The sequence below is a fragment of the Heloderma suspectum genome, chromosome 1 (assembly GCF_057233095.1).
Source record: "Heloderma suspectum isolate Gila_16-S chromosome 1, 16-S_ref, whole genome shotgun sequence".
NCBI classification, from domain to species: domain Eukaryota; kingdom Metazoa; phylum Chordata; class Lepidosauria; order Squamata; family Helodermatidae; genus Heloderma; species Heloderma suspectum.
The window spans coordinates 359606329-359630844 of NC_139458.1; the positions used below are offsets into that span (position 1 = coordinate 359606329).

At 41.1% G+C, this 24516-nt stretch overlaps 1 protein-coding gene across 4 annotated transcripts in view; it reads left to right on the plus strand.

Annotated features, from left to right (window-relative positions):
- CEP43 (centrosomal protein 43) overlaps window positions 1-24516 on the plus strand; it is a 42666-nt gene that overhangs the window by 3856 nt on the left and 14294 nt on the right. The window contains exons 3-7 of one of the 4 annotated variants that reach the window (XM_084828003.1): window positions 248-302; window positions 3675-3763; window positions 11160-11297; window positions 11526-11606; window positions 16374-16430. In XM_084828003.1, the coding sequence (XP_084684129.1) occupies window positions 248-302; window positions 3675-3763; window positions 11160-11297; window positions 11526-11606; window positions 16374-16430 (420 nt within the window). The remainder of the gene's footprint in view (window positions 1-247; window positions 303-3674; window positions 3764-11159; window positions 11298-11525; window positions 11607-16373; window positions 16431-24516) is intronic. The other 3 variants (XM_084828004.1, XM_084828005.1, XM_084828006.1) reach the window with 3 other exon arrangements.

A 24516-nucleotide genomic window follows, 5' to 3' on the forward strand; every position in this document is an offset into this window, starting at 1 on the left:
CAAGACAGAACCTTGAGGCACCCAAATGTCAATGGCCAAGGGGTGGAACAAAAGTCCCACAGCACTGCATTCTGGGTCCTTCCTCTTAGGAAGGACCAGAGCCATTGTAACACTATACTTTCAAATCCCATCCCAGAGAGACATTCTATAAAGATGCCATCATTCTAAACTCTGAACAATGATGCTAATTTGCAGTAATATTTCACAGAACAGGGAAATCTTTAACTATTTTTTCATTTTTTGGCAGAACAAAGCTCCTCTGGTAAATGAAAGTTTGAAAAAGTTTCTAAATACAAAAGATGGTAAGCTGTGTCCCTGTTCTTTAAAGATGCAATATTTGTTTCACAAATAATGACAACGTTGTGGAGAGAGGGAGATTGACAGCTTGTGGGTTTCTGTGGGTTAAGAGCTGTACCTGGACCAGGGAAATAGAAATTTTGCCTTTGCCCGACTCATTGTGCGTTTTGTGGCAAATTACACCCTTGGTTCTCTATATGTAAGATTGAAATAGTAATAATATACTTCACAGGAGTGTTGTAAAGAGGAACCCAAAGATTGTAAAATACCTGGAAGGTTTGCTGCATAAATAATAATTAAAAATGAAAAAATCAAGATAAAGGCCAAAGCCTCATAGTTAAATACCAATCTTGATCAATCTAAGTGGGAAAAAGTCGGTGTTCCATCAAGTTTGCAGATATATTTCATTCATTTATTACTGTTCTATACCACCCAATAGCCAAAGTTCTCTGAGCAGTTTACAGAGTTTATTGTTCCCCCATCCTTAGGCAGATGCACCCCAGGGGATTTGTTCAGGTGAACTGTACATCTATAGCTAAAGGAGCAAGCCTATGGCTGTTAGACAGCCGCTAGACAGCTGTGGGATATGCTGTTTTCCAGGAAATGACTTCCCCCCCCCTTCCGCTCTGCCTCCAAGGCAGCATGGAACAGCCCCGTCCTCCACACTCTCAAGAGGAGTGTGGAGCAGCTGGAAAGGGGTGTGGCTGGGGGTGTTCCGGGGAGGGGAGATCATAGCTGCCTGTATGACACATCCATTGTGTAGTACAGCAGCCTCCTTCCTCGCTCCATGCTCCTGTGGCTAGACAGCCGCAATTGGCTGTCTAGCAGAAAAAGCAGAGCATGATCCCCTCTGTGCTTCTCCTGCTCTGCTTTGGATAGGCGGTTGCCTCTGAATTCGGAGGAGGTTGCCTTTCTAGACAGGATTGCACCCTAATTGAAATAAATGTATTGGATGGGATCCTGAGTTTGATCCCATTAGCAGTCAGGCTAGTCGCTGAAAATGAGGTTCTTACCATTGCCATGCTGGGCAGGATAGCGTAATCAGAGGTGACCCAAAGTTATTCAAAAATCCAATACATCTGAAGATTTATTTATTTAAAATGTAACCAAGGAAACAGTGAATGCTTTTCAATTTATGAAAGATTAAAACATGCCACACAGGAAATACCAAGGGATAATAAATATAACTGATTTACAGAGAAGAGTAAATACAAAAGAACATTACATGTGAAATAAAATATAAATTTTTTAATGATGACAGAAAAAATACTATTGTAACCATAAACCCCACTGTGCGGTGACGGTTACATGCAAAGATTATACTATGTAAACTATAATTTAATTTTTGCTGGGGCCTACTTAAAAAACAATATTAGAACAACCGTATTAGAGCATCAAATGTGATAGTATTGACATACAAAAGTTCTGGCAGGCAAACCTGGTGGCAATTTGAATTGTTACTTAGCTTCCCCAAAACTCTTACCAGCCTAGACTAGTTAAATGCAATCCTTAAAACTTCCAATATAGCAGTGTAACCCCAAAAATTAAGGAAAAGAAAAGGGGGAATTAAAATAAAAATTATACTACCTATTCCAAGCAGAGATCTGAGGAAGAGGCTCTTGTGACCCAGATGAAGATTGGAAGAGATCATTTCCAAGGTATAGGACCCAACAAAGTCTAGATAGGAAAGTTAATCCAGGTAGGAAGTGAAGAAATTGTTTTAAAAGAAAAAAAGAATGGTGAAGTCTGAGCCCAACAAGTGAGTAAAATAAAAGAGCGGAGGGCGGTGGGGCTGAATCTGATCTAAGCTACTCAGGAGCCAAGCATCTAGCCACAAAAGGCTAGCTCAGAAAAGATGGCCAAGAGCAGCCTCAAACTTGAAGGAATTGCCTCAACTATAATTTGGTTCTGAATTACTGAATGACACGTTGGGGGGCAGGAACATGCATAAGACGTTTTCCATTGTTTTAGGGGACTTGCGTCCTCCCAAGTACTATTTGGGGTAATAAGGAACAAGCCAGGCCCATGAAGGTCACCCAGAGTGTCTGGACATAAGGAGCACTACACTTTGTGCCTCCCTCCATTCTGGTCCATTGCCTTAGCTTCAGCTTTCTACTTTATTGGTGTTTCTACTTTCTGTCTTTCTCACATACCAAAATCCAGGCAGAAGTCTGCCCTCGAGAAAGGCAGGCTTGCTTTGCAAACCAAGCCAAACGTTCTCTTGACCAAAGTTTTCCGTCCATTCTGTTCCATAGCTCCTATAGGCCCCCTCTTACCTGAATTCCCCAAAAGGGGCCTGCGTAATGGAGGCAACTTTAACTGGGATACTCTCCCAGGACCATAGGTTTGTGCCTTAATTTAGAAACAATTTGCATATGGAATACATGAAGAATTCTTTGTTTAATTGTATTTAGCCCTTCAGAGTGTTCAGAGCACTTTGCATACTGACGATACAGGGTTTTAAGGATTACAACACGATAAAGTATTATATTGCAAATATCTGGTGAAGAGAACAGGGGCTTTCCTAAAACCACCTGATCCTAGAGAGTTCATTGCAGAGGTGAGATTTGAACTGAGGACTCCCTGATTTGCAGCTCAGTCTCTTAGCTGCTGTGCTGCATCAGGTCAAGAGTTTAAAAGAGTATACAGCCTCATAATATATTGGTCCAGTTCCCACAGAATGCTAAGCCATGGTTTATTTAATCCAGAGTTTGTTGCCTTACCCAAGGGTTGTCTGGCAGATGATTGAACAAACCATGGTTTATATACTCAGTCCTTAGGTTGTTTGTTTCCCTTCTCTTTTACGCACTCTGTCTCTGTATTCCAAATGCCTTTGTGGCACTGTATTACTGGCATGTTGAATGGCTGAGGTTTTTTTACTGTTCTTGCCTGCTTCCTCTAGCTTGGCAAAGCGACCCATGAATAATTCATGGTTCTCTGTTCGTACATAATGACAACCCATAGTTTAAACAACCCAGAGTTCGCAGTCCAACAACAAACCATGAGCTTTTTCTTTCTGGGTTGTTCATGATTAGCACACTATGGTTTGTTAGCTAGGCTGTGTTCACACATCACAACAACTCATAATTCAACAACCCATATCATGGGCTAATGTCATGTGTGAACCATGCCAATGTAATAACTTGCAGGAATATGGTACTGAAGGCATATGCTGTAGGATGTCACTGAAGTTCATTAACAAAATTTAAGATGCACTTCTTTCATATTAACCCCCACCTCCCCAAATCACTCTTGAATGCTAAAACCACTCTTTCATTTTCAATCCAAAATGTGTTTAGTTGACTAAATTATGCCTTCTAAATAGTGAATGTGAATGCAGTACAGGGAAACTGAATGGGACACATTTGTTTTTTTAGGTCGATTGGTGGCTAGTCTTGTTGCTGAATTTCTTCAGTTCTTCAACCTTGATTTTACTTTGGCTGTCTTTCAGCCTGAATCAAGCACAGTAAGCATTCTTTTTTATTTCAAACAATATAATCAGGTATCATATTGGTTTAGTAGAAGCTGAATGGACAAAAGAATGTGGTTTAACCCAGCTGCTAAGTTGTATGCATTGTATCATAATTAACTTCTGAGTGTCCCTGGAACTTGATGTTTTGGTGCTCACAACAGATTAAATGACAAGAGATGTTAGGCCTGGTGTTCCCCTTGTTCCCATGCACCATAATGCAACACTGGATAGTGCTACTGGGACTCCTTGGAGGGTTGTTTTTTGTTTCTCTTGTTTCTTTTTTGCTTCCTGGTGGTTCTTTTGCACCTAGACAAAGCTGACATGTTTAATTTTTGGGTGGCCAATTAATACAACAGAACATTTGTTTGCATGGATTGATTAAAACAGCCTGAAGTTCTTTTGGAAAATGGGGAGCAGTATTTTGTTTTCTTCAACCTTGTACATGGTGACAAATAGTATTCCTCAAATGTTTCCTGGTTCACACTGACAAGCTATTTTAATATTTCCCCAGAGACAGACATAAGAGTTGCTTATAAAAACCAATTGAGAAATCCAAGATTTTAGTGTAGCTGGGATTGGGCACGAACCCATCTCACTTCCCCCCAAGCCCCTAAAACAGCCTAATGAGGAGTGGACGTGGCATGCTGACTGACTGATGGAAAAGCAGGTGTGTGCGCACGTGTGTGTATGTGTGAGAGAAGTGGCTGGAACCCTAAAGAAAGCCACTCCATGCTGTAGTATTTTGTTGGTGGGCCCTAGTTGTATTAATTGAACTGTTAGCTGACATAACATTATGTGAGGCAATCTACTGCCATCTACCTCTGGGCTTGCATAGTTCAAGAGCTCACTTTATGTTGTTAGGTTCACAGATATGCTGTTAATGCGAACCTTGGTTGTGAAAACATTAAATAAAGTTCCCATGGCAACTGAAACGACACTGCTTCCAGTATTCACATCCATATTGACTGTGGATGCCTAATATGTAATAGCAATGAATTTTTTTGCATTTGGTCCAAAAAGGGACTGGAATAATAAATATTTAGGCTGCATGAATTATTGACAAGGATAGCAGTTTGCATAGGTGCTTTAGGGAGCAATCCTGCTGTCAGGGATGCCCCTGTTGCCTACTGAATCCTCCATTAGCCAGAATCAACACTCAGACAAAAGGGCTGCTTTCCAAGGCTTTAGTTCCATTCATCCTAATGAAGCATACAGATGCTAATTGCCTGAGACTCAGAGGAACTACGAAGGAACAGCCATCTAGGGGTTTCTAAAGGTTAGGACATCAGTTGATCTCCATTTGGTGGAAAACGCAGCAACTGTCTGAACTTAAGGGGTGGGAGAGGAAGAGATCCCCTTCTCCCGTGGGGCCTCGGGGCGCATCTGTTGACGTCGAGCCAATCGGGCTGAGCTCTAAAGCTCGGCTCCTGCAATCTCTCGCTTGTGCCTGCGCCTTGCGTCCAAAAGCTCAAGTTGTCCCTCCTTTTCCATGCCTGGGTCACTGTCGCTCCCAGGGATGTGAGGGGGGGGGGGTTCCTCTCCAGCTGCACCACTGAAGTCTGAGAGAGTTCCTCTCCCACGAATTGTATCCTCCTCAGAATCAGAGCTGCCTTGGGACTCTATGGGCTCAGATACAACCCTGACACCTATGGCTGCTAGTCAGCAGCTAGATGGCCATAGGATATGTGGTTTTCTGGGAACTGATCTTGGGGCCTGTACTCCAAGGTCGGTTCCCGGAGAACTGACCTTCCCCCCCTTCCATGCTGCCTTGGAGGCAGCATGGAACGGCCCCATGCTCCACACTCGGAAGAAGAGCGCGGAGCGGCCAAAACAGGGCATTCCAGGGTGGGGAAGCTGGAAATGCTGGTACAACACATCCTACATGTCATCTGGCAGCCTCCTCTCCTGTTCCACCTTCCTGCAGCTAGAGAGCCGAAATCAGCTGTCTAGCCGCAAATGCAGGGCAGGAGAAGCGCGGAGGGAATGATCCAATGCCCTGCATTGGATAGACAGTCGCCTCTGAGTTCAGAGGTGGCTGCCTATCTCCATAGGATTGCGCCCTTAGTCAATTATAAATATTTGGAACCCATGCTGTAATGTTCTACATATATGCAATCAGAACTGTATTTTCGCAGACACATCAATCTTTGAAATGATGTGGACAATTTTGTAATAGAATGCTGCTCATGATTAGAGATGGGTTTGTTGTTCAGTCGTTCAGTCGTGTCCGACTCTTCGTGACCCCATGGACCATAGCACGCCAGGCCTTCCTGTCCTGTGCTCTCTCCCGGAGCGTGCTCAAGTCAATATTCATTGCATCGCTGATGCTATCTAGTCATCTCATCCTCTGCCGTCCCCTTCTCCTTTTGCCTTCACTCCTTCCCAGCATCAGGGTCTTTTCCAGAGAGTTTTCTCTTCGCATTAAGTGGCCAAAATATTTCAGCTTCAGTATCTGTCCTTCCAATGAGCACTCGGGGTTGATTTCCTTTAGGATTGACTGATTTGACTTCCTTGCAGGCCAGGGGACTCGTAAGAGTCTTCTCCAGCACCACAGTTAGAAAGCATCAATTCTTCGGCGCTCAGCCTTCCTTATAGTCCAACTCTCACAGCCATACATTACTACTGGGAAAACCATAGCTTTGATTAGACGGACCTTTGTCAGCAAGGTGATGTCTCTGCTTCTTACTATGCTGTCTAGGTTTGCCATAGCTTTCCTCCCAAGGAGCAAGCGTCTTTTAATTTCATGGCTACAGTTACTGTCTGCGGTGATCTTGGAGCCCAAGGAAATAAAGCCTGTCACTGCTTCCATTTCTTCCCCTTCTATATGCCAGGAAGTGATGGGGCCAGATGCCATGATCTGAGTTTTTTTAATGTTGAGTTTCAAACCAGCTTTTGCACTCTCCTCTTTCACCCTCAACAAGAGGCTCTTTAGATCCTCTTCGCTTTCTGCCATTAGGGTGGTATCGTCTGCGTATCTGAGGTTGTTGATAATTCTCCCGGCAATCTTAATTCCGACCTGTGATTCCTCCAACCCAGCGTTTCTCATGATGTACTCTGCATATAAGTTAAATAAGCAGGGCGACAATATGCAGCCTTGTCTTGGTCCTTTCCCAATTTTGAACCAATTGGTTGTTCCATGTCTGGTTCTTACTGTTGCTTCTTGACCGTCGTACAGGTTTCTCAGGAGACAGGTAAGGTGGTCTGGTACTCCCATCACTTTAAGAATTTGCCACAGTTTGTTGTGATCCACACAAAGGCTTTAGCGTAGTCAATGAAGCAGAAATAGATGTTTTTCTGGAATTCTCTTTCTTTCTCCATGATCCAGCGAATGTTGGCGATTTGATCTCTAGTTCCTCTGCCTCTTCTAAACCCAGCTTGTACTTCCGGTAGTTCTCGGTTTGCATACTGCTGAAGCCTAGCTTGTAGAATTTTGAACATCACCTTGCTGGCATGTGAAATGAGCGCAATTGTACGGTAGTTTGAACACTCTTTGGCATTGCCCTTCTTTGGAATTGGAATGTAAACTGACCTTTTCCAGTCTTGTGGCCACTGTTGAGTGTTCCAAATTTGTTGGCATATTGAGTTCAGCACTTTAACAGCATCATCTTTTAGGATTTTAAATAGCTCAGCTGGAATACTGTCATCTCCGCTAGCTTCGTTGTTACTAATGGTTCCTAAGGCCCACTTGACTTCACTCTCTAGGATGTCTGGCTCAAGTTCAGTGACCGCACTATCATGGCTATCAGGGACATTCAGATCTTTCCTGTATAGTTCTTCTGTGTATTCTTTCCACCTCTTCTTAATCTCATCTGCTTCCGTTAGGTCCCTGCCTTCTTTGTCCTTTATCATGCCCGTCTTTGCACAAAACGTTCCCTTGAGATCTCCGATTTTCTTGAAGAGATCTCTAGTCTTTCCCATTCTGTTGTTTTCCTCGATTTCTTTGCATTGTTCATTTAAGAAGGCCTTCTTGTCTCTCCTTGCTATTCTCTGGAACTCTGCATTCAGTTGGATATATCTTCCCCTTTCTCCCTTGCTTTTCGCTTCCTTCTTTCCTCAGCTACTTGTAAAGCCTCCTCAGACAGCCACTTGGCTTTCTTGCATTTCTTTTTCTTTGGGATGGATTGAGTTGCTGCCTCCTGAACAATGTTACGGACCTCCGTCCATAGTTCCTCAGGCACTCTGTCTATCAGGTCTAATTCCTGAAATCTATTCCTCACCTCCACTGTATATTCATAAGGGATATGATTTACGTCATACTTGAATGGTTTAGTGGTTTTCCCTATGTTCTTCAATTTAAGCCGAAATTTTGCTACAAGAAGCTCATGATCTGAGCCGCAGTCAGCTCCAGGTCTTGTTTTTACTGACTGTATAGAGCTTCTCCATCTTTGGCTGCAAAGGACATAATCAATCTGATTTCGATATTGACCATCTGGTGATGTCCATGTGTAGAGTCGCCTCTTGTGCTGTTGGAAAAGAGTGTTTGCTATGATCAGCGTGTTCTCTTGGCAAAATTCTATTAGCCTTTGTCCTGCTTCATTTTGTACACCAAGGCCATGCCTGCCTGTTATCCCAGTGATTTCTTGACTTCCTACTTTAGCATTCCAATCCCCTATGTTGAAGAGGACATCTTTTTTTGGTGTTAGTTTTAGAAGGTGTTGTAGGTCTTCATAGAACCTATCAACCTCAGCTTCTTCGGCCTCGGTGGTTGGGGCATAGACTTGAATTACTGTGATGTTGAATGGTTTGCCTTGGATTCGTACTGAGATCATTCTATCGTTTTTGAGATTGTACCCCACTACTGCTTTTCCCACCCTTTTGTTGACTATGAGTGCTACTCCGTTTCTTCTAAGGGATTCTTGCCCACAGTAGTAGATATGATGGTCACCTGAATTAAATTCGCCCATGCCTGTCCATTTTAGTTCGCTGATTCCCAAGATGTCGATGTTCAATCTTGCCATCTAATGTTTGACCACCTCCAGCTTACCTTGTTTCATTGACCTTACATTCCAGGTTCCTAAACAATATTGTTCTTTACAGCATCGGACTTTCTTTTCACCACCAGACACATCCACAGCTGAGTGTCCTTTCGGCTTTGGCCCAGCCGCTTCACTCTTTCTGGCGCTACTTGGAAATCCTCTCTGCTCTTCCCCAGTAGTATATTGGACACCTTCCGACCTGAGGGGCTCATCTTCCGGCATCATCTCTTTTAGCCTTGTGATACGTTCCATGGGGTTTTCTTGGCAAGAATACTGGAGTGGGTTGCCATTTCCTTCTCCAGCGGACCACATTTTGTCAGAACTCTCTGCCATGACCTGTCCGTCTTGGGTGGCCCTGCACGGCATAGCTTATGGCTTCACTGAGTTACGCAAGCGCCTTCGCCACAACAAGGCAGTGATCCATGAAGGGGTTAGAGATGGGTAAGCTCCACCAAACTTGATTTGGATCAGGACCGCTATTATGAGTGGTGGTAAAACAGCTTGTATGTACCTAAATCTTCTACTGAGGAAAGGTTGCTAGATCTGAATGAAAATTTTCATTTCTTCTCTGTCTTATTCCAACACTACTGACAAAAGCATTGTACTTCTGCTTCCACTAGTAGAAGGAACATGAGGAACTTCCAGTTAAACACCTCTGCACATTTAATGTGTTCCTTATTGGACCATGGAAAGTCCAATAAGTCTGTGGTTTACAACTTCCCTTGATTTCCCTAATTTTACTGGGGCAAAGATCCAGTTCCTGGGAGTATATAGATTTTAATGTTTTAACTTTTGTAAACTGCCCAGAGAGCCTCAGCTATCGGGCGGTATAAAAATGTAGTAATAAAAAATAATAATAATAATATTACAAAACACGACATGAAATAAAATATTTTTTTCCTTTTCTTTCCCTTCATCAGCAGGCATGTTCAGGTTGCAGAGACCAGAGAGCATGTAGGCTGGTTTTCTCTCTGAAAAGGACAATTTTTTAAGCCGTATACATGATTATATCCAAAGCCAAAAAAAGATAATTGAGAAAAAGATTTATGTTTTAAAAACCACATCTTTTCTTAAAGTTGCTTATTAGATATTAAAATAAAGCATACCCCTTTATCTTGAATCACAAGACTTTTTTTTACTTTAGGGCAGCCTTCCCGGACGTGGTGCCCTCTAGATGTTTTGGACTACAACTCCCAGTATTCCTGCCCATTGGCCATGCTGGCTGGGGCTGATGAAGTACAAAAATCTGGGAGGCAGCAGGTTGGGGATTGCTGCTTTAGATCATGTTTAAACATCTCTTCCCCAAGCTCATTCTAGGCATCTGTGTTTGAGGGTGTTTGTGTCCCTCTGTAAACAGTTTCTCCCTGCTGTTTAATTTTTATCTTGACCCCATTTATTTTACCCTGGAAGCATAGTATTTCTCCTAGAAATTCTTAGGCTGGGGTCTCCCATTAGTTATACATGTTATCTCCCAGGTAGGGAAGTTCACATTGTTAAAGTTGAGACATACATCTGCTTTTGGCTGAAATGATGTCACTTCGTCTTACCCAAGAGGCTGGTGTGTATAGCTTCAGAGTGTAAACAGAATGCGAACTGAAATTTACCAGCAATCAGAACTTCCCCCAATTACCTGTGGGGAAGAATACATTTTATCACATGAGCAAAAATTGAGAATGAGCAGAATTGAGTCCCTCTCCCCCCCCTCCCCTGCTCCCCTGATCCCAGTACTGCCTCCCTTTTCCTTTACCTGGTGGCTGTTGGTGATTTGGCACTGGCCAGTGGGAAAGTTCACATACTCTCTCTCCCTCCTCCTTGAAGGCAGCTGCTGGGGGTACAGCAGCAAGAGCGGTGTCTTTTCCTTTCCTCTTTCTCTCTCTAGGCCTGGCTTCTTCTGGCACCTGGAATGCTGAGAAATGTAATTTTTCCAGGGGCAACTGCATTGTCAAGCACCCTGGGAAAAATAAAGTGTTCCAGTTCCTCCCTTCCTGCTGCTGATGCTAGAGTAGCAGCTGAGTGCGAAGAAGAAGCGCTTCGGCTTAGATTAAATCCAAGATAGAGAAGAACCTGAGGGTCATCATGCCTACCCTATTTTTAAGGCAAACATTACAAGTTGCAGAGATTCATATGCCAAGCCAAAAGTGATAGAAATCTACAATGCCAGATAAAGTTGAGTGGTTAAATAACTGGAACTTGGAAGGAGAAATATGTGACATGGACATGTCTGCGTTTTAATGGGGGGAGGGGGATATTAATATCCTTAATAATTCCTGGGACTAGCCTGGATGTCATGCCTGTGCACTCTTGAATCAAATCGTTTTCTCCACCAATTTGCTACCAAACTTTTTTTTTAAAAAGAGAACAATTGAACAATATATCTTGTGTGGATGGCTTCAAATTATTTTTTTCTTTGGTAGTTAAATGCGCTTGAGGCTCGAGAAAATTTAGCCCAAGATTTGGGAATTGTAGAAGCTAAAACTACAGTAGATGGGCCCTTACTCCTGGAAGTGGTCAGAAGATGTCAGCAGAAGAAAGGAGTTTCTGACAGCGGACATGTAAGGATTGTTAAAATGTGTAGTACTTTAATTATCCTAACCATTTTTATTAAACCGTTTATATTGATGTAGACACTTCAGAGAGCGAATTACTTTTAAAATAATGATATCTGATTACTATAGTGCTTCAAATTGCAATGTTTGGAGGGAGAATCTCCACACTATTGGTATTCTAGTGAAATTAAATCTTGGGCAACATTTGTTTTCCTTTCTGAAACTTTCATTTAGGTAGCCCCAGTAGTATCTGACAGTGTTCATTCTCCAAAGTCATCAGATGGAAGGTCTAACATACACCCATTGAAAAGTAAGGTAAGTCAGAACATTAGAATTAAACATAATATAACCTGTGAGGAACACATTTTAAACTTTCAAGAGTGATTTTTTCGAAAACTTTTATAACTCAGTCTTGACTGTCATGTCCTTAAATGTTTTATAACATGGGAAGAATACATGTTATTAACTTAGCAGCAGCAGCCACAATATATACTAGGGCCAGAATCATGCAGCTATCCGAACTCTTGATTAGTTTGTTTTTAAATACAACTTACAAAGCAGTCTGAACTCAGGTTGGGAGGGGAAGTGAAGCGGTGGATCCTCCGCTGCTTTCACTGTTCTGCTGGCTCTCACTGACCATGGCAGGAGGTGGAGGTGGCTTTCAGCCTAGTGGATCTTTAAAAATAAACATAAAAATCCTCCTTTAAGCCCAGTGGATCTACTTTTTAAAATCCACCCATTGAAAGCTCTGCCCTGCCTCTTTATCACTATGTTTGGGGGCTTATTGCTAGGGGTAGATTTCCACCCACATATTTTTCTGCAGGTGTAAAGGGGAACCTCTGCTCCATCCTAACCCCACCTGGATGGCCGTAGCTTCCTGCCTTCACCCATTCTTTGGACATGAAGCTATAGAAACAGATTTGTGTCCTCACAGAAACTGTGCTTAAGTAGGTTGTATTTGAAAAAATGTCTGAAGTTAAACTTGCTATTTTTAAAGCAATGCCAGAGTATATTTAATTCTCTATACAGTCTGTAATGCTGCGTTATCAATTTATCCGAAATAGTAAACTCCCATTTAGGTAGTCCCAATAGGTAACTGTATAATTTGGTGGGTTTCATAGAATGGACACATTCTCACTTTCCAAGAGGAAAAGTAAGACATTTGAGAATGATCCAGAAAGACTGAAAATAAGTTCACAAAATAAAACCATAACTAGATGGGGTAGAGGCCTTCAGTTAGGCTGAAGTCGAAGTGCTAGATAAGGAAGTTAACACTTTTATTAAACTGCCTACTAGAGTGGTAATGTGTCTTGTGCATCTTTTTCTTGGTACATTCAAGCAGCAGAGAATGAATAGTGTCTGATCTGCAAATGCTGGGTTTGGATCAGGAGGAACTTTAAGGGCGCAATCCTATGCATGTTTAGACAGAAAAAAGTTCTACAACTCCCAGCTTGGTGGCTTGGGAATGCTGGGAATTGTAGGATTTTTTTTCTGTCTAAACACACCTAGCATTGCACCCTAACTTGTATTTGCGCCATTCTAATAAAAATTGTTAGTTGATGCAAAGGTCTCTTTCTTACATTTAAAAAGTTATTGTACAAAGGTTTCAGTCTAAAGAGCACACACACATGTTCCCTATGCACATTTGTTGGGGGGTTTTGGTGGGTAGAATTTTCTGTTCACTAGTTGCTTCTAATGAACAGAAGAAGCACTTTGATGATGTGAAGAAAGGGTTCTTTATATTAAAACCAAAGGGGGAAAAATACTGTTCCTGTACCAGCCTCAGTTTCTATTTACGTGGGGTTTGGTTGTGACCCATCAAGTTCCTACGTTCACCTTGGTACATAATAAACTGTGCAGGGCTGGGCTAATGCAAGTTTGGCATGCTTGATAGGAGTTGAAAAATATAGCTCTGTGAACCACATGAGTCTGGGATGTGAGGCTTGGTGATTCACAGACTTTAATGTCTGTCCTTAGCATCAGATAAGAGGCATCTTAGGCTTTAGGAATTGTGCTTTTTTGTTTTTTTGCCTTATCAAATTATAACTTGTTATACTTTCTGGCATCAAGTTTGATCTTGGTAGAGACAAAGCAGGCATGGATTCCACCTCAGTGCCACTCTATGTAACCTTGCTGGTGGAAGAGTGTGACAGTCTGTAGGTGGGAGACTAATAATTGTTTATCAGCTGAAAGAATCCAGCAGTTTTAGCAAAAGAATAAGAATAAGGGAAGTCCTCAAGGGGAGAAGCTGCCAGTAATAAACTTAGAAATATACGATTCCTAAGGAATATGTCGATACCTTATTTTTGTAACAGACAATTCAGCAGAAGATTGAGAAAGGGTCATCCATATTTATCTTGATTAAAGCTTTACATTAGAAATCATAAGAGCTGGTAACCGCATTTTTATTTTTCTGCAACTTCTTTGTTTCTCTATTTTCTTCACTATCCCAGGAATCATGTATCATGTTTCTTAATAAGTTTCTTGGTTTTTTTATAGTATAAATTGGTTCCAGAATGTTGTACGTTAAGGGGGGATTGGTGGTGAGCTATTGAGTTGAAGTGTACTAACTCAGAAAATACTGATTCCATGAACAAATCAAAAATATTTTCTGCAAGTGCTGTACCAGCCTCAGTTTCTGTTACTGTGTAGAGTAATAGAAACTGGTGGAGTTAGACTTCAAATGGCCAGGGTATGTTCTCTGCTAATCTTGGAGCACTTGAGGAAGGGCTTATGAATGTGATGGGATCATAGGATCCCTGCTGGATCAGATCTATCTAATCCAGCATTCTGTTTCCAGAAGCCAGTTCCTTGCTTCTTGGATCTGCTGGGGAAAGAGAACCAATGAATAAATGCAAGTGTGAAGATTCTTGTACTTCTTTTGATGAGCATTGAGCTTGCGAGAGGAAATATTATAGGTCACCATGTTGGCTATCAGGTCTAGAAGTTGCTGTTTTGTACGTGACAATATAAAACTGGCATGAATTGTTAGGACATCTGCAGGTGTTGCTGATGAGTGGGGAAGGGGGTGTTATGGGCAAAGCACTTGCTGCAGCAATGGCTAAACAAGAGAGATAATCTATTAAGTGTGACTCATACTGCTACTGAAGTGATGGGGGATAGCAGAGGGTACCTTTGTTTTAGCTTGAATGTGCTGCTTGTGGGAGAGAGAGAACAGAGATGCCAGTGTTTATATGTAGGAACTGCATTGCAGAGAAGAATTGTCTCACCAGTGAGGTTGAGCATGTAAGTGTAAATCCAACCGCACTGCTGCATGGAACAGGCATGTCTGCCTTCCTGTTACTAAAAGTTACTTTATGTTACCCAGCAACAGTCATATTTTTCACCATGCAAACTTATATCAGGAAAGTGTTACTAATCCTGACTCCCTAGCAGAATGCATTGTTTATTGTGTTTTGTTTGCATGTGTTAAAATTGTAATGTGTATATTTTTAAAATGTGTGATGCAGCACAAAAGTTTTTTGGTTAGGTTCTCTGAGCCCTTAAAGTAGCAGCTGCCTGTTTGTTGTGTCTTGGGAGTGTTTTTGTGATCAGAATTAGTGGTCTGCAGTTCCATTATTTGGGTTGTTCTCAAAGCACTATTGCATATGAATCTCCCTATATGGGGGGAGTGGGAGAATCTGCTGAGTGAATTGGTCCTTTCTTAAGTCCATATAGGAAACAGTCTGGTGTGATCAAAATGAACTGTTAAAATCTTTTGTTTTCTATAAAGTGAGCAGAGTATTGCACAGAAAATACTGAAAGCAAGGTGGCAGTATATTCTCAAATATCAGAGCAGATAAAACGTTTTGTTTTGTTGTGACCGCCCCTGAGAATGTTTGCCGCGAATAATACAAAAGTCCCTTCTGCTGCTTGGAAGGAACTGTTAAACTTCCCAACATGATCACAATGTTTGTCTGAAGATAACATGTTCTAGTTTTGCTGTTTTGTGAAGACACTAGAGTACACAGGGTATACAATCCATTGTTTGTTGATCCTTTGCTTTTTTGCTGGAGGATACTGAACTGTTGTTGTTTTTTAATGAAGGCTGTCTGAAAAATGCTAACAAAAATAATGGTCCAAAAGAGAATTGGTATAGTGGTTCTGTCTGTCTTAAGAAAGATTGGGATTTAACCTTGATACAGCTTGCTCTTAAGTGACAGTTCTATGTGTTCTGCTAACTTAAGCCAGTTTAAAACTGCTTTAACTGGCATGGCTTCCTGCAATTAATAATGGAAATGTTTTGTTCAAACTGTTTTAAAATATGATTAGCTGTGGTCTGGCTTAAAGTTTCAGTCTGAGTCTTTCAGAACAAGTTGCACACCATTGTGTTAACCTGTGAACAGGATTATGTAAGTAATAATGGAAGCTATATGACACAAGGCATTTAAAATCCCTAACACAAAGCACTATGATCTTTGTAGTAGAGAAGTAAATCCATCCCTTGTTTAGAAGGTGGATAAACAGTGCAGTCCTAAGGATGTTTACTCAGAAGTAAGACCCACTTTGAATGGGGCTTAGGCCTGGTAAGTATCCAAAGGATTGCGGCCTAAATAATGAAACCTGTAACTGCAGAAAACATATATACCTAAAATGGAGAATGGTCAATTGCTCTCTACTAATACCGGATTTAATTTTAGGATTACTCTGAGAGCTCCAAATTGGTAGAGACCATATTAAAAATAGTTGTACCATTGTCAGATATGAATGCTGAAATCTTAGATGTGTTCTGGGGCAGTAAAGCAAAACATGGTGGGACATAAAATACTTTGACTTGGCAAGCGAATATATCAGAATGGATTGCCTGTGAAATATGCCAGCATAATTTATCCCATCTCTGGTATATGTTCATTTGAAGCCAGTAATAGTTTTTTAACTAGTAGGGTATTCAGTTGGAGCTCATAATTCATGAACTATCCCTCTGGCCAAGCAGAGAATGAATGCTAATTAAGTAGACAAAAGCTTTAGGCAGGTTTTTAGAATGACAGCATAGATCTATTACTCAAGAATCTAGATTCATTTGACAAAACCCACATATAATTTGTTTTCATTTTTGTGCCGTTATTTTATTCTTGTGCTCAGATACCAAGGTATAAAGGACATCGTAAACAGAAAAGGTGCTTGGACACGGCTGAGCAGGTAAAATGCATGAGCAGAAGAACCCGGCAGGTGCTTCTAGTTATACTTTTAAGAAAGAGCAGCTTGAGCTAAAAATCAGTGCAACTGTCTCAATTGCATTTGGTAAACTAACTCCACGAATATATAAAAGTAACATGGACTTGGAGGCACAATATTCACAATTTTATGTAAATGTAATGCAGAGCTTATTAAATAAGCTTTACAAATATTTATGGAGTGACTGACTGCTTGCCTTCCCTCCTTCCTGGGTTTTATGACATAGCAAGCTAACTGCCTTTCCATGCGGTTACTTTTTATTACAAGGTCACATCTTCAGATTCCATAAATATAATAAATAGGTATGCTAACACAGTTTAGTCCAGTAATGTTACTGCATACTGTCTTGATTTATCTGACAGCCAATAACACTTCAAATGCGTAAACTCATGAAAGTCAAACCAGCCCTGTCTGGAATCCTAAAACACTTGCCTGCCCTTTACTTTGATGGGAATGCAGAGGCCCAGCTGTTGCATACTCACTTTCAGCAGTATGCAATAACTGGGCCTCATCTCATTGAAGTGAGAGATGGGAAAGTGCTTCAAGACTCTCCAGCTTTCCTTTGTGGAAGACACAGCTGGTGCGAAGGAGCTTTTAGGATTCCAACCAGGCAGGCTTGGCTTCTGTATGGTCACTCATTAAGTATGTCGTGTGAACTAGAGCTGAGCTAATGTGCTGTGTATCTTGGATGCTTATGTAATATGATCCTGGACCTGTGCCTTATACAAACACCTTTAAATATTATGGCAGAGTTGCAAATATGATTCAGGGAATGCCCAGCCATCTCATGTCTTACTTTTCTGAACACTGCCACTCTTCCTCCACTCCATCTGTCAGCCGTGTGCATCTTTTGCAAGCTAGCCCAGAAGGCATGAAGAGAGCCAGAATAGGCTGCCTCCTTGAAGCTGTACTGTTTTCTATCATGCAGCAGTGAGTTGGCAGACAGGTTTGCCAATAGGCAATGGTTCTTTTTGGATATTCAGAAGCAATGAGCACACCAGCGGGTGAAGGAAAGAAATTTATTTAGTTGAAATAAGCTAATAAAGCAAGAAAAAGACAATACATTAAAAGCTCAATTCATACATTCCTTCAGTCACTGGGAAACCCATACTCTTATTAGATAAGATCAGTGATGAACGGACCCAAATGGCCTGGCCCTGTAGCACCTTTCCAGCTTGGCCTATAGTGAGATTCTACCTTGGGAGGGTCCTAGGGAATCATACTATCCCATTGATCCCTCTTATTCTGGACATGGTCCAATTACTTCAAGAATGTTTAATCCATTCTTGTAGACTGGAAAACAACTATCCTCAACCATTGGCAGGCAGCCAGCCCTGCGCAGATAACTCTCATCTCTGCTACCTTGGGACAACAAGTGGCTAACCTTGAAATTTTGCCAAAGGCCTTATCTACAAGCCTTTAGCTGTCAATAGAATTAGCCCTGGGAAAAGGTATAACTAAACAGGCCCAAACAGCACTCTAGACATGGGCAAGAGAACTGCTGCACCACTAAGTCCTCGAGATACAATGGTCTTCCACATTTGTACTACACAGAACTACTCAGTTCTCTCCATGGCAGGATATTTGGGTAGCATCTCCCAGGCTGTCCCTCTGCTAGGACGATGAAAAAGGAGAAGGCAGAGACTGAAGAACCCATCAGTGTTTTATTTTACTTGCACATACAATTTATAGGCCATTCTATAACAGAAGTTCTCTGGGCAGCTTTCGAAATAAAACAAAAATTAAAATAAGTACAGTTACACTAAAAATATAGTAAAATACCATAAAAAGCAGCAAATAAAAACACAGGTATAAAGTCAGGAACTGATCATATGAAAATAAAGGGCAGAGGAACAAAAACTCTATGGCAATAAATCAGTTAAAATAGAGCAGCAGAATAAATTCCAAAGAGTATGAAGTCAACACAATTTTTTTTAACCTGGGAAAATAAAAAGGCCTTTGCCTGGTGCCAGAAGGACTTTAAAGTAGATGCTAGGAGAACATTCCACAACCAGGGGGGTATTACTGAAAAGGCCCGTTCTCTTATAGCCACCCACCATACCTTACTTGGCAGGGTCAGTTGGAGCAGGGCCTTAGGTTATGATTTCAGTGTTTGAATAGGTACATGTGGGACGATGCGATCCTTCAGATACTGAGGTCCCAGACTGTGAAGGGTTTTAAAGGTCAGAAACTAAACATTGAATTATGTCAGGGAAACTGACCACGAGCAAGTGAACATGACAAAGTACTGACATAATAAGTTCATAATGCCCAGTCTCTGCTAGCACTCTTATGGCTATATTCTGTAACAACTGAAGATTCCAGACCATTTTGAAAGACAGCCTCATGTACAGTGCATTGCAGTGTCATCCATGTACTGGTGTCATCCAGGGATTTAGAGTGGGATGTCCACAGTCGGTTTCATGTAGACATTAAACAGCATGGGGGTATGATAGTGCCCTGCAGGACACTGAACTGGACGCGCCACAGAGTCAAGCAGAAATCTCGCAGCGTCACTTTCTGGAAATAGCTGCCCAGGTATGAGCTGAACCACAGAAGAGTGGTGCTGGCTATCCCCCAACTCAGATAGTGTCTCCAGAAGCATACCATGATTAATAGTACTGCTGAGATGTCTAGCCTATCCCCCCAAAAAGGCTAGTAACTTTGCGGGCTTAGTAACTAGGCTGCTGCTTGTCTACCCTCCCAGCAAAAACCATCCCATAGGCTGACCAAGGCAATTTCATTGCCAAAACCAGGCCTAAACCCCACTTGCTAGGTATAATAAGATGCTAGATGTAATAAGCCAAGAGGGGCATATTAGTGGCTGGCTGGACTTGTTGAAGTACCTTGTCCACATAGGTGGACACTAAAATCCAACAAAGCAAAACCAGTATCTGGACAGTTCCACTAATAGATCTGTATTAATTGTAGAAACCTGATTGTGGAGGATATGAGCGATTTTGTCCTCCAGAACATGTTGCTGAGGGTTTTGAGCATAGCTGGATGTTCTAGCAACTGCTAGCTTCTCCTTTCTCCCTCTGTGCCCCTTTTGAGAGAGGAAGCAGGAAGAATGGTGACCAACACCTAAGAAGCCTATTGCATTTCCTAGCAATGTGGTGCTTGAACAGATGTTAGCCAGGATTAATGTCTTTGCCTCAATCCTGCCTTAAGGGCTACTACATCTTTAAGGCAGGAAAGAGGCAAAGATAAGTAGCAACACCTAATCCCGCAAGCAGCCACAAGTTACACCTAATCCCGCAAGCAGCCACAACAAGCCACAGCTGACAAGAGCTGGGATCAGGTGCCTCCATTTCAGTCAACGTGTGCAGCTTATGATTATTTTATTTTTGCCATACACCATTATGGCTCAGCTGGTGTTTTATTTTACCCAAACTGGCTGGCTGCAAATATTTTTAAATAAAAAGCTCTGCAATGGCAATGGAATATTTTCATGCTATCATGGTGCATTGCACAGACAGTATCTGATAAGTAGCCTTGATGAGCTCAAGATGATCTTCTTGCTTGAGTACTGGAGACAATCTCAGCCTCCTGTGAGGCTTCTTAACCCTTTTTCCCTTTTGCTGATTTCTTGTTGAAAATATCTAGCTGCTTTTACCCCCATAAGAGAAAAAAGACGGGTGCATTCCTTTGGTAGGTAGTAAGTTTATGAATCTGTGGTCATCTGGTACTGTGTCTCTCCATCCCTCAGAATTATAAGCTGTTTGACAGAAGTTGTATCTGTCATTTCTGTAAAGTACCTATTCTTTCAGATGACTAATACAACTTTTTCACTTTGAGAACTGAACAACTTGTAGAAACAATTGACTATTGTGCTGCTCTTCCTGAATACAGTAAAGTAATTTATGTTTCTGGATATTCTTGAGCAAAAAAAAAAGTGGGGGGTAAATCTCCAGTGACTGCTGAGCAAATTTCTAATGTCACTTTTTGGGGGTAAAGTCAAGGAATGGGTGATTATTCTTATGCTTTAGAACTTTTTCAGACCTTTTAGTGGAATTGGTCATGAGGAGGTGTGAGGGCTGCCATGTATTTGTAAGATTGATTTTAATTTGTTCATCCTTTTTCTTAGCTAAAAACACCTTTTTCCTTTCATCTGACTCAGAACCTGAAGTATTGGTGTATATTAAGGGTTCTGAATCCTGTGTTTGCCACATAATGTATGTGTATAAGTGCTTATGGGGATCATCTGCAAGTGAGAAAGGGTTATTACTCTTTATTCCGTACTTTGATCTTTTTTATTTATTACTCATTTGTACTTAATTTTATATATTTTTGCATTTATTATGTCGCTTTATCCACTGTTCTGTAGACCGCCTTGAACATTTTTTTTAAAAGAAAGGCAGGATATAAATATTTTTTAATAAATACATAAATTCTCATTTACATCCTTTTGCATTGGCTGTCTTCCCTTTGCCCCTCAGCAGCCGGCTCAAACGCCAAAAATAAGCCTGGGGCTGGGGCTGGAATTGTGGGGGAGAACTGATGGGTGGAAGAAAGGGTTAAGCATTTCTGACTTGATTCTCCACTGCAAATCTCACACCCATACCTCAAAATATTGCTGTTAACTAGCCTGGTGTTTGGGAAGTGTGTGTTTCAGCATAACCTGTAGTGTCCCTCACTATCTACATTGAATTTACTGGGTGTTGATAGGGGCTCATCCGTTGTAAAGTTTACCTTCCCCTAGATACTCAGACAGAAGCATGGGTATTTGAGCCTCTGCCACATTTTTGGACAAGGAGTTTTGACAAGGGTTATGGAGAGACTACTTGCTAAAAGTAGCAGTAAACAATAGCAGTACAAGCAACATTTGGTTTGTGAATTATTTGGATTAATCCATTAAAAACCTTTTGATCAGCTGAAAAGTTGCTTTTGATTAATTAGGCAACAGATAATTAAAAGTACTTAATTATTTTTAAAAACTTCAGGTGGCAGGCACCATCTTAGAGGAGGGGGAGAGAAGGGTGAATGCCTGTTCTAAGATAGTGCTTGCTATGAAACTTGGTTGCAAACTCATGTAGTAGGGACATGTGGAGAGGAGGTTTTAGAGGCTGCTTCATAGTTGCAGAATTCTTTTTCTTTGGAGCTTTTTCCAAAATCCAAATCTGAATCTGGAAACTTTCTTAGAGCCAACTTATATGTGACAGCAGGAGATCTGGTTGTTTAAACCTAGGTCTGCCACAATAGACTAGAAAGAAGGTGGTGGGAGGGTACATTTTTAATTCTGAGAGCCAAAATGAGGAATACAGAATGAATGAGGAATACAGAATCTTCTCCCTGCCCACACTTTATCTTCCTGCAGTCTGTCCCCTAATACTACTTTTCCTTCAGACAGGATCTGATAATGGAAATGAATCTGACTGAAAGAAAAGCTCTTGAGGAGAGGGGCTGCAGGGAGGCAAGTGGTTATATATCATTGTGGAAGATCTGGGTTTAACCTCTGGTTGATAAAAGAAATCTGTATCAATCCAGTTTTGGAGTCAAATGTAAGTCAAGAAAGCCATAATAATAAAACATGGGGGGGGGGGTGATGGTATTAAGCGTGACAGCATTTGCAAGGTTAAAAAAATGCACCTTTACTGAGCTCCTATTTTAGTAAAGCAGTGTAGTTGTAGTAAAGTGATTGGGTCAAGTAATACCCAGCAACATAAAATACAAACACTACAATAAAGATGTATGTTGAACCTCACCATTTTTAAAAAATAAAACAACTTACTTTGCCATTAACACACACACGCGCGCACACATATAATCAGTGCAGTAATCATGAGTTGTGAATTATCTATAACAATAGATTTTTCAGAATATTCAACAGTGGTACATGCTACACTAACAAACTATGCACAATTGCCACATTTCATAAGTGCGTGAGTAGGGACAAAGTGGTTACATGAAGCACATAATTGCTACAATTTTCTGTCATTGCTTCGACCACAGAAATGACATCTGGCTCTTTTCTTGGTGTTGGCAGTGGTAGGCCCTACCACTTATGAGGCTGCCAATTTGATGGCAATGTCTACTATATTTGAAAATAAAAATACCATTGTTTGTTATGTGATCATGCATTTGAAAGTGTTTGCAGAGACCATCTGGTTTCAGGTGTCTATACTACTGCTAGCTTTAAGAATGATCTCAGGCTTGAATTTGTTGTCTGAGATTGCTGCATCTTTATATGCATTAAAGAAAAGAGAACTAGAGCACAAAGTTGTACAGGTCTGCTCAGAAATAAGGTCCTTTGAATGAAGTGGGGTTTACTCTCAGTTAACTGGGTATAGGATTGTAGGCTGTCACTGTTGCTCTGGACTGGCCGGTTACAGAAATACCTGAGGTAATCCTCAACAACACTTTTTTGCAAAGTTCTTTCTGTAATAGAGAAAATGGGTCATCTAAATGTTTTTGACTGAGAATTGCCATTAAGTCTGGCCATGTGCTGAGATGAGGGTACAGGCTGTTGTAAACTTGCATTTGGGGTCAAAATTACCCCCAAAGCTGAATTAGTAAATATTGCTTAATATGAATGCCACAAATGGTTACGATGAAAATACAGTTTTGTTGGGTCACAAAAAAGTCTCTGATGGAGAAATGTTTTTAAAAATCAGTTTTGTAAAAGGTTTTGTACATCTGTGGAGTACTATTGGCCCCTAAAACAAAAAAAGTGAGTAATTTTTCCATTTTGTAAATAGATATAGTATTATATTTTCACTCTCTATCCTCCTTTTACACAAGAAATTTAAAGAATCTGCTCTGGTCTAAGCATCTATAGATATGAAGAGTAACTAAAGAAATGAACAGCATGTTGTGAGGTAACTTCGACTCCTAGCGCCTTCTGGCTTTTCAGACATTCCAATAGGGATAGTATTGACCCCCAGAGCTGTAAAAATCAAAACACCAATTTTTCTCTATATTTAGGAGATGTGGCCATTCACACCTCATCAGAGTGGGAGTATGGTATTGTAAAGGACAGACACAGAAGTTCAATTATTTTTTTTACCGTTGTCAGGCACACTTGACCCAATCTGTTGACCAAGTGTTAAACATATGGATCTACCTTCATCATATCTTACGATTCATATCTTATGATTCATCATATTGGTTCTTAGTGACTGGGGATTCTGGTTATATGGGGCCTTTTTAGTGTTTTGCAGGTAAATGGAAAGCTGTAGTTTGCTTCATTTTAGATGCATTCTTATCTACCCCACAACAGAGGCAGCAGGAAAAACAGACGCACACCAAAAACTACAGTAAAACCAGGATAATTCTGAATGTTCTACTTGTTCCCTTTAAAAAGTTGCTGCTGAGTGGGATAAGAATCACCAAGTTATTTCATTTTCCCTTTTAAACGTCATCAGACAAACCTGTTTTCAAAGACTTATTTTCTGTCTATAATGAGGATTTTTTAAACATGACAGTAATGCATCCTGAGAAAATCCACTTATGTATGTGAAATAAAGAATAAAGAATGATAATCCTACCCATTTGCATTCTGTATGTGAAGCTCTGGGGAAGGACCATGGTTTTGTTATCACCCTTTCATCGAGTGCGCTGTTACTGTGGAGGAGTATATCGCCCCTGCAGTAGGCTTTGAACTCTTAATTTAGAGGTGCCAAGATAGTGATAAATCAGATCCAGGTTTACCTACAAGGAGATACTTTATTGAGTACAGTCAGCATACCCAGGCATACCCAGTGGTTGGATCAGACAGCTTCTCCGAACCCAGAGCCATGGGGTAAAATGGGTTTTATACCATACATGTTAGCAGTGAGGCAGCATGACAGCAGCAAACATTAATTAGCATTCATCTACCACTTTCCCATCATAGAGTAGCAGTGCATGTAGGGAAGGAAAACGACCGGAAACTTTCTCAGCTCAGCCACCTGCAGCTTTAAGACAAACTTCACTTCCAGGCCCATCCTGATAAGGCCCTCTAGCATGTTAGTATGGAATGTGCTGAGGCCACTGCTGTCAACCTTTGACTCATCCTGGTAAATCAAGAGGCCTGTTAGGGAAAACAGCAGCCAACTGACCAAAGTCAGAG